This window comes from Arachis ipaensis, chromosome B3 (assembly GCF_059453495.1).
Source record: "Arachis ipaensis isolate K30076 ecotype BB chromosome B3, ASM5945349v1, whole genome shotgun sequence".
In the NCBI taxonomy this organism is placed as follows: Eukaryota; Viridiplantae; Streptophyta; class Magnoliopsida; order Fabales; family Fabaceae; genus Arachis; species Arachis ipaensis.
In genome coordinates this window covers 98,213,514-98,224,188 of record NC_142438.1, presented here as the reverse complement: position 1 = coordinate 98,224,188, position 10,675 = coordinate 98,213,514, and the positions used below count along the sequence as shown (strand labels likewise).

Genomic DNA, 10,675 nt, shown 5'->3' with positions numbered 1-10,675 from the left:
CATTAGAAATCATAAAATTTTGCAACTTAGCGGAATTTCAGATTTTTAACACCAACTTTGAATGATCATAACTTCCTCTACGAAAATCCAAATTTTACAAACTTTATATCAAATTGAAGGGTTTTCAATAAGCTTTAATTTCAAATAAATTCCAATTAATTTTGAAAACCGAGGCAAAAGTTATGATCGAACAAAGTTCACCAAAAATCCATTTTTATCAAAGTTCACAATTACCACCATTTCTTACCATACACATTCCAACCCATATCAAACCATTCAAAACTCCATTTCTCATCAAAATCCATACTCTAAGACATATTGTACCATTTTTACTACTCTTTCCTTTGCATTTCAACATTCTCAACCTTGAATATCAATATACAACACATCAAGCAATTTCTTACCAACACATTCATAAATTCTCATTTCATCAATATCATTCTTCCTCATCAACTCTTTCATAGTCCTTAGTAATGACTAAAATACATATTCATACAAGTTCATCATACATTACATTCCAACCCCATTATCTCAATCAACATTTACAACATTAACAACCCAAACAATCATCAACAACATATAAATTCCAAACCTATCATATGGGACAATAGCCTAAATGTCCATGAATATTATATACTACATAGAGGAAACCAAAACCATACCTTGGCCGATTTCCAATATGCCCTTAAACCAAAGTTGAGCACAAGCTAGGCTTTTCCAACACAATCCAAGCCACCAACAATCACCAATAAGCTCCAACAAGTTCAATTACTCACCACTTCAAGCTATAACACACATAATTCACCATAATTCAACCTAGGGTTTATCAAACTAGAAATTTCAGAAGGATTTAATGGCTCTTACCTTTTCCAACAGATTTGGATGTCAAAACCCAATGCTAAGCAAGGATTAGAGTGAACCTAAACATCCAAAATCACAAAAACTCACTTAATCACAAACCCTAAGAACCAAAATTTTGGAGAGAAGAATAGAAAAGATTTCATGGTTACCTCTCCAGTTTCTTGTATGAGTTTTGTAGAACTCTTCACAAGGAATGCGTAGCCACAAACGGTGCGGAGATCGGAGCTCTGTAGCTCAAAATATGAGCTAGAGAAGAAGAGGGAGAATAGTGTTTCTTACTCCCCTTCTCCCCTTTCTATTTCTGTTGTGTGGGTGTGTTTAGTTGTGTTGTGGCTGCATGGGTTCATTAATTGAGCCTTTTATATGTTGGGCTTGGGCCCAACTTGGGTCCGGTCCAACCCGTTAGCGTTTTTAGCCCGTTTAAAATTAACACCCGGTTTTCCATTTCTAATATTTTTCTAAGGTTTTTGTCGGTTTTCACTTTTTCTCGTGCAGTACGGGGCAGACTTGAACCGGTTCAACCGGTTCAACTGCCGGTTCACGATTTTTTGCAATTTTTCGCAGAAATCACATTTTCTGACTCAGAAAAACCCACTGAGTCCAAAAATCACCTTTAAATCCTCAAATTCTCACTCTAACTTTTCAGAATCTAATTTGGGCAACATTAATTAATTAACCGGTTGATTAGTTACGGTTCTTACATCTTAGGGTTTTTAGTTTTATTTCTTCTCAATTTCAGATTTTCATCTTGCTTTAATTTAGTTTTCTTCTACCTTTTATTTGTTCTAGCACTTTAGTTATGTATTTCTCTAATTGATTCCTTTATTTTGCTAATTAAGTTTATGAGTTCATGTGTTACTCTCAATTTTCATTAATGCAATTTATGTTTCATGTTTCTTATTATTCAATTGCTTTATTATGGTTATTTCTTTGCTTTGGTTAGTCTTAGAATTTTCTATGTCTTGTCAATTTTCTATGTTTTTATTTTATGCCTTTCAAGTGTTTGATAAAATACTTGGGTGGATTTTAATTTAGATTTTATGTTCTTGACTTGGATTGATTAATTTGATACTCTTGAGTTATCAAAATTCTTTTGTTGATTGGTGATTGAAAGTTGCTAGTTGGCTTGAGCCTCACTAAATCTAGTCTTTAATTAGGACTTGTGAACTTAAGTCGATTTTACCCGCTTGACTTTCCTTCATTTGTTAGAGGATGACTAAGCAAAAGCAATTTACATCTACCATCACAATTGGTGATGATAATGAGGATAGGACTTCTAATTCTCCTTCCTTGCTAAGAGCTTTCTTAGTTATTAGTTTATTTTCTTGCCATTTTACTTTCTTGTTTCTTATTACAAAACCCAAAAATATGCTTTTTCATAGCCAATAATAAACTACACTTCCCTGCAATTCCTTGAGAGACGACCCGATGTTTAAATACTTTGGTTAATTTTATTGGGCTTGCTAAAGTGACAAACTATTTAAACGTTGACCGATGATAATTTGTTAGTTTAGAACTATACTTGCAACGCGACATTTTTGAGAAATTCTTTACTGACAATTTTTCTCCGTCAAGTGGCAGCGACGGCGAGACAACCCCCTTCCTCTCTTCTCCTCTTCTTCCTTGCTCATCTCTCTCTTTCTTCAGCGTGTGTGTGTGAAAGAAAAGGGGTGGCGACTGGAAATGGGTGGGGTGAAGGAGTGTTAGGGTTTGGGAGAGTGTATGTAGATTAGGGTTTGTGTTGGGGATGCTGGGGTTTGGTAAGATAAGAATTTTAATAACAATAAAAGGGTAGAGTAATAATTTAAAACCAATTTAAATACAAAAATAATTATTTTTGAAATACTATTTTATTCTCAACTTGCAAATTATTTTCAAATAAATACTAATTCAATGAAAATTAGAGATAATTAAATTAATTCTCCTTTATTTATAAAATAAGGTTCATAAGCTTAATGTTCAAATTAGAACATATGAAATTCTTATCATTTTCTAAATTATTAAAGATCCAAATTATAAATAAGAAATTGCCCAACTTATATATAAAAATCTCTGTAAATATAATCTTATGTAAATATAATAAGTCATAAGTAACTTATTATTTAATTTTCAAAAAATCTGGGGTCTTATAGTCGGATTTAGTGACGGCTAGTACTGGCGGAATTAGCGGCAGTTTTTGCGACGGGCATGAGCAAAATTTCGTTCCCATAATTGATTATCGTTGGTTTCTTTTTTCCACCACTAAATCCGACGATAATTACTGGTGCAAAATCTTATTTCAATAGTGCCAATTTTATCAACGGATTTTTCGTCGGTTTATTCCGATCATATTAAGGTTTAGTAAAATGTTGCGTTTAGACACTTTACCAGTGAAAATTTTCGCCGATAAATTCGACGGTAAAATTAGGGTAAAATTCAAACGTGAAACCCTTCTCCTTCATTTCTGTAAAGACTCTCTCTCTCTCTCTCTCTTCTCTCTCTCCCCTCCCTTCTCTCTCTCTCTCTTGTCGTCTCTCTCTCATCTCTAGTGCACCTCTCCTCCACTGAGGCTGCCGCCGTCGCCATCACCAGCTAGAGCTTCCGTTGTTGCCGCCGCTACACGTTGTCTTTACTATTGCTGGAACTGTCACTGCTTCTGCCACCACTATTGGTGTTCGTTGCCGTCGATGGTGGTCACATTGTCACTATCGCTGCCACGTCTTATCACCCCCACACTTCCACCATTCTACAGCCACAATCAGAGGTAATATATAATAAGTTCTTTAAGTTATAAAGCTCATACAATAATATATAATCAAGGAATATCATACACTAGAAACCCGATGAAGGAATAAAAGCTCAAGGACGTAAGAAAAATAGAGATACAAAAGCGCGAAGTATTCACACATGTTAGCCAAACGCGTAAGCACAAAAGATAAACAGAAAACATAGAGTAAAAAAGTTATATATCTATAATATAATATACAAAAAATAACTAGTCACAACCAACGGAGTTTAGACCGGCTAGTTCAAACAGAAATACAACAGAGTTTTGATGTTTACAACAGCTAACATCTTATCTGTCAAAGTTTTTAAAATACAAAAGTGAGATGCTACAAAAGTAAATCAAAATAGGAATTTGAGCCATCCTCTGCTTTGTCACCATTCGCAAACTCACCGAGGTAGGTTGCGACCTGCATCTGAAAAACAACATATGGTATGAGAACCAGGGGTTATCAATTTGGTAACAGTGCCCAATAGATAAGATATAAGGTTCTGGGAAGCCAAAGAAAATCCTGGACCGCCTCATCCCCTTGGTAAGCTGGTGTAGTTTTGTTCTCGACTGTTGCTGATGGATCTTTTTGTACCGTTGCTTCAAACCATGATGGCAAAGCTTGATAAGAAGCTTCCCAACCACCAAATATATTTGCAATTGCCTTGTGCTTAACCAGCCATGTTTTGCGGTAACTTATCGTATAATTGAATTTTAATTGCACTTCAACAATCACAGATTTCACCTTTAAAGATGGATCAACTTTAACCAATGGCGTTATCACCTCTGCAATTATGTCTGAGTTTAGCTTCACATGATCTTGAGAAATTGTTGTCCTGGTACATGTGTGACTACCATTGTACCGCCTTATAACCCAACAAAACTTTCTCTTAATAGGACTAGTCCTGATAAGCCGATCGCAATTTGTTCTATATTGTATACACTTAGCATAAAATGTGGTTGGCTCAGATTCACACACTCGATAATTCACACCCCAACGAATGGTATAATCTTTAATTGCTGCAATCACAGTTTCTCTAGAACTAAACTCCATACCGATAATAAATTCACCATCTGTAAACAACAGGGTCTATACCAATAATAAAAAGAAATAATTCTTACTATTACTAATAATAATAATAATAATAATAATAATAATAATAATAATAATAATAATAATAATAATAATAATAATAATAATAATAATATTAAAAATAAATAATCATAATAACAAATAATAACAATAATAGTAATGCGTATTATAATAAAGGCTAATAATAATTATTATAATACTAATAATAATAAAAATAGAAGACTACTTACCTGCATTGACAAACTCAGAAAATTCTGGTGCATTCATAGCGTCTAGATCCAAAGCGTGTATAAAAGAAGGCTCTCTTGATGGATGTTGGCTCGTTAGTGCATTTGTCACATCTGCAACGTCAGGCTCAACTATGATATCATCTTCGTCGATATCTTCAACTGGACCAACAATATGATAAGTGCTCTCGAATTCTTCTTCACTTTCAGTGTTATAAACCGTCCAATCGATGTTAGGTTCGGGTAAATCAACCTCAACTAATTCTTCGAACTTAACATATAACTCGATAACTGACACTTGTGCCCATGTTTGCTGGTTCATCGAACACATCCCGTGCATACTTGCATCGCCAACCACATACATTATTTGAAATTGAACAAAACCACCAAATACCAACACAGGCTATGACTCTCTTTTAATATTTGATTATCAACACATTGACAAAGTATACTCTTAAATTCCTCATATGTTATTCTAAAAGGAATAACAACATCATATGAATTTTCACATACAAAACTCACATCTTCAGATATTTGTGAAAAGATTTGATCATTATAATATATTTTTAAACTAACACTTTCCTCCATTTTTATTCTCTTACTATCTTAACAAAATAAAACACACTCACACTCAACAAATTTGTTCTTCCTTTTATAATACTCGAGGTATAGCTTTTTAATCTGAAAAATATAGTACGCCCGCTGTGTAATGTCAATTCACTCTCTGCGTCTTAATAATATCCTGTTCTTGTATTGTTAATATGCCCTTTATATTATGTGTTTAATATTAAACTAATACAATCCGTCTCCTTATATTATTTTTTAAAATTTTTAAAAATGTAATACGTCCTCTTATATTGTATTTTTTTATTTTTTTAAAAAAATCTGGCTAAAGCAATTTGTTTCTTGTGGATTGTTAGTCCCAAAAATATGCAAAATACTACTACATTTAATAATAAAGCATTACACCAAATTCTAACTAATATTCAAAAAAATTGAGCCGCGTCCTACATTGCAAAAGAAAAAGGAAAAAGGAAGAAGCTAAAAAAAAGAGAAAAAAAAAAGAAAAGAAGAAAAAAAGGAACAACTTTGAGCCTTTGAGAGAAGCATGTGATTCTGTCATTCTAAGTACTACCGTAGTTATTTGCCATTTTGCCTTATCTCTAACAGTAAAACGTAAATATGGATAATCTTGATCAAACTCAGCTCAAGTGTCAAGCAATGTACTAATGCGAGAAATGAGATATGATATTTTTATTTCACCAATTTCCAACTCTCATAATTTTTTTAAAGGACGAGAGGCTTTCGAACAAAAAAAAATATTATTTTTGGTTTTAATATTTAATTTTATAAAATTAATTAGTTTATTTATTAATAATTTTTTTTTAAAATATACTTATGTAATACAATAATTATTAATATATTTTTTATTTAATTTTTATAAATAAAAATAATTTAAATATTACTAATATTTTTTAGTTTTACATAGTTAATTTAAGTAATATATTTAAAAAAAATAATAAAAAAATAAAATAAAAATTAAACGGTCTTGATAATTATCTTTAAAAAATAACAAAATTTCTAATAAAAAAATTGTTAAAATTCTATTTAATTTTTAATGAAAATCAACAGTTTAACATGTTATATAAATTTATTTCATTAATACAAAAAAAATATTGACAGAAAAATTAATTAATCTCATAAAAATATAAATTAAAAATAAAAAAACATTTTTTTTTGGTTGAAAACCTCATTATTTCTCGAAAGCGTTTGAAATTTGGAGAACTGAAATGCTGAGATATCGCATGGCATGCGCAATTGTGCAGTATGGTATCCCGCTGATGACCTCAGCCTTCAGCAATTAATAAGGAAGTAACAACACATTACGCATATAAGAATCTGATCATCTAACCCTTTTATGTAAAATAAACGTCTTTAAGAAAAAAAAAAGAGAGAGAGAGAAAGAAGTCCCAATAATTCATAAAAGCTTTGACACTGAAAATCATTTAGATGAGGAAACAAGCCAGCAAGCATTTAATAATAGGAAGGCCAGACGAAATAAAAAAAAAAAGCGCCATTTATCGACCTCGCGAATGCCCAAGGCGAATAAAACACAACCTCATCAAAATTTATTCACTCAAATAAAAATTTGCTTTCAACACTTTCCGGAAAGGAGAACAGGATTGCAACTGTGGTTCAGCTAAATGGTCACAACACATTTTATAAAACAATTAACCAAGAAAACAAATAAAGAAAAGAAACACAAATGCGTGAACAAATATCAAGAAACAGGGAAGCTCACAAATTACAAATTCAACCCTATACAAGATATTCTATGTTACAGAATGTGCATCCAATAATATAAAGATTAATAAAGATATGGTTAAATTCTAAAACCCAAACCAGGCCATCTCTTTGCCCCCTCCTTCTTGGTCCTCTTTGAGTTTGGATCAATCAGGTTTTCCAGAGATTTCGCTTTCCTATCTCGTGTCTTGCCTGCTTCTTTCAGGAGCTCAGCCAGCCTGCGCTTCTCATCTTCAAAATCAGGATTTGCAATTCCGAGCTTTTCTTCCCTCAATTTAAGCACATACTCTAAGATCTCAATTGCATCTCCCACTCTGAACAATGCCATCATGTTAGTTCAAGAACAGAAGGTTGCAGATTTAACATCAGAGAATATGTAGGAAAATACGAAAGGCTTGTAAACAGAATTCCCGCATAAATTTTCCTCCAACAAAGCATCTACTTACTACTTAGTTCCACAAAAGCCCATTTTGGTTGTATTTTAAATCGGTTCTAATACAAATGTTATTAGTATTCTATTTTTTAGGAGGGGACATTTTAGCAAAAAGTATGCAACAAACCGTGGGAAAAAGTAATTTATCTGTGCCAAATCTGGAGAACTTTGGAGCAAACATTCCAATAAGTAAAACTTGAAAGAAAATAATAATGTTGAAAAAATAAGTTTACCTTCCCATAGCATCATAAGTTGCTGCAAGATTGCTATACACTCCAAGAGTATCTTGATGGCATGGGCCACACTCTTGTTCAAGAATGCCCCTAGCTTCTTCAAACAGTTCAGCAGCCTCATCTATCTTGAACAGCTGCACACATGCCAACCCCATCTGGTTCAAAACAACGCCAAAGAAGGCAGACTTCCTTTCTCCACTGACCCTGAGTTTTGCTACGGCACTCTCAAAAGAGTTCCTTGAATCTTCATACCGCCCAATCATGTAATACATCACCCCCATGCGTGCTTCTATCCCAGCAATTGTGCTCTGCTGTCCTGGTTTATCCTCCAACAATTTCATTGCTTTTTGTAAAAGCTTCAGTGCTTCCTCAGGCTCATCCACAGACTCAAAAATGGCCGAAACTTCAGTCAAACCACCAGCAATCTCTTCTGCAGTGGTTCCAGGCACTGGTTTTGAGTATATTCTAAGAGCATTTTCGCAATAGGACTTGGACTCTCGAAGCTTTCCAGTCCTGTGGTACAAATCAGCTAGTCTTACAAAGACAGATGCAACCGAAGAATGGTTTTCTCCCTTGGCTGATTTGAACACAGTAAGTGCCTTCTGGTACGAGAAGATAGCCTCGTCAAAGCGACAGAGAGACATGTAGATGTTTCCAATGCTGACATCAATAGAAGCAACTTCATTGTCCTGTCCATTTGCAATCATCGCCATGCTGGCAAGGACAAGGTGCTCAAGAGCCGCTTCGTAATCCCCTTTTGCCTCGCATATAAGGGCCATAAGCCTTCTATCAGCTGCCTCTTCAAGAGAGGCTGGTTCGCTGTGCACACGATGAATCTCAAGCGTCTTCTTGCACAGTTCTTCTGCCTTATCAAACTGCATCGCTTGAACATTGGCCTCAGCCAAGTATCTGCAACATCCAAGACCATATTTATTATTCATCAGCACATCATCAAATGAAAAACCCACTCATCAGCCAAGCATGCCAATTAATCGCAGGAATCACAGATTATTATAACAACAATGAAACTTAATGCACAGAAGTACAATTTAGCTTTAGCAAATATCCAAAACGCATCTGCTAACAACAGATAATATCGGTAATTCCGCACCAGAGTTTCCAAATCCGAATCAATTCCGTATATCCCGCAGTATAATGCAGTCTCCAAATCCAAATTCAAACGAGAGTATAAAATTCCAAATCGAGACGTAATTAACCTTAATAAATTTATCATGGTGAAATTGAGATGAGATACCTGCAAGTTTCTCCAACCCTAGGATCAGTCTCGCCCAAGGCTTGGATCTGAATCTGGAGTCCCTGGTCGTAGCAAGAGATGGACTTATCGACCTGGCCAAGCATGGAGAACGTGTCTCCGAGCTGCATGTACCCGGAGAAAGCGGCGAGCGCGTGATCCGCACCTCTAGCGATGTCAGGAACCTGGATCGCGCGCTCAAGCACCGGCACAGCCTCCTCGAACCTCCCTAAGCTGCAGTAGATGGCGGCGAGGACGTGGAGGCTCATGGCGAGGTCGAGGCTGGGCTCGCCGTCGAGGGCGCATCGCTCAAAGGACTTAGAAGCCCGGATAGCGTAGTCGAGGGCCTTGGCAGGCCCGTCTCCAGAAGCGATGGTGTCGCGGGCTAGCTTAAGGAGAAATGGGCCAAGATCGGGGTTATCGAGAGAGGCATCGGAGAGAAGGTGGTTGGAATTGGGGGTTTCGGGAGTCTTCTTCTTGGATCGGGAGGGAGAAGGTGAGGGTGGTTTCTTGGGAAGAGGGGAAGGGGTTCTGATGGATTCGGATCTTTGGGTTGGAGTGTTGGGTACTGAGACTCGGAGGGGCGGAGCTTCCGGTGGGGTCTTAACGAGACCCGGCATGGTTCAATTGAAAGAGAGAAAGGGAAGGGAAGCGGACTTGTGCTTGTGCTTGTGCTTGTCTGTGAGATTTGTAAAGGGAGACACTTGAGAGGATAAGAACAAGGCACCACTCGCACCCGAAATCAGATGTTTCAGCTTAGCTTGCTTGTGTGAGCTGTGAGGGAGGTTTCACCCCTTCACTTTCACCTCTCTATCAGTCTATCTAATCCAGCATCTTTTCTATTTTCTTTTTTTTTCCCCATGCTTTATGCCGTTGCTGCTTCTGCTGCTGCTTCTTTTTACCTATCAGGTTACTATTGTAATTCAACAACCTCTCCTTCCTTCCCCTCTATAATCACCTTCTTTTTCTCAAGTTATCTACTTTTAATAAAACTAACCCCTTATCTTTTGATTCAGACTCTACTTATGATACTATCTATATAAGTGAAGCTCATAGTCATACTTCAGTTTTCATTCATATTTTAGGTAATACCGTAATAGTAATACACTAATACTGCCGAATTATAGTTTTTGGCCTCTTTTTTATTTCTGCCTTTTTCCTCCGAGGCATATGTCTCTCTTTCCTTCTTTCTGTTTCCTTGTCTGATATGTTATAAATTTCATCAATTAAAAGAATAAAAAGCCTGAAAGAGTTTCCATACGATTTGTTAATAATTTGTCCTCACCAATATATATATATATATATATATATATATATTGACACAACATCTAAAATATAGAATATTGGATACCGAAGAAATGCATTTTGGTTGTTGGCAAATGTATATCGATATTACCCCTACCACACTCATTATTAAATACGTAAATACGATTGGTTTTCTCTGTTTGGCCCAGATCTCTACCCTTCCAGCGGAGGAACTAGGAGAGAAAGAAGTTAGCCTGGCACTCTGGCAGACTTTA

The 10,675-nt window shown here is 35.6% G+C and overlaps 1 protein-coding gene across 1 annotated transcript; it reads right to left on the bottom strand.

The window, feature by feature from the left end:
• Positions 1 to 7,128: 7,128 nt before the first annotated feature.
• Positions 7,129 to 10,448, bottom strand: KLCR1 (Tetratricopeptide repeat (TPR)-like superfamily protein). Its single transcript, XM_016333877.3, has 3 exons — positions 9,159 to 10,448; positions 7,904 to 8,812; positions 7,129 to 7,551 (listed from the first exon to the last, which is right to left on the bottom strand). Exons 1-3 carry the CDS (start codon positions 9,773 to 9,775, stop codon positions 7,317 to 7,319), a joined length of 1,761 nt encoding a protein of 586 aa, XP_016189363.1. The 5' UTR covers positions 9,776 to 10,448; the 3' UTR covers positions 7,129 to 7,316.
• Between the last annotated feature and the right edge of the window lie 227 nt (positions 10,449 to 10,675).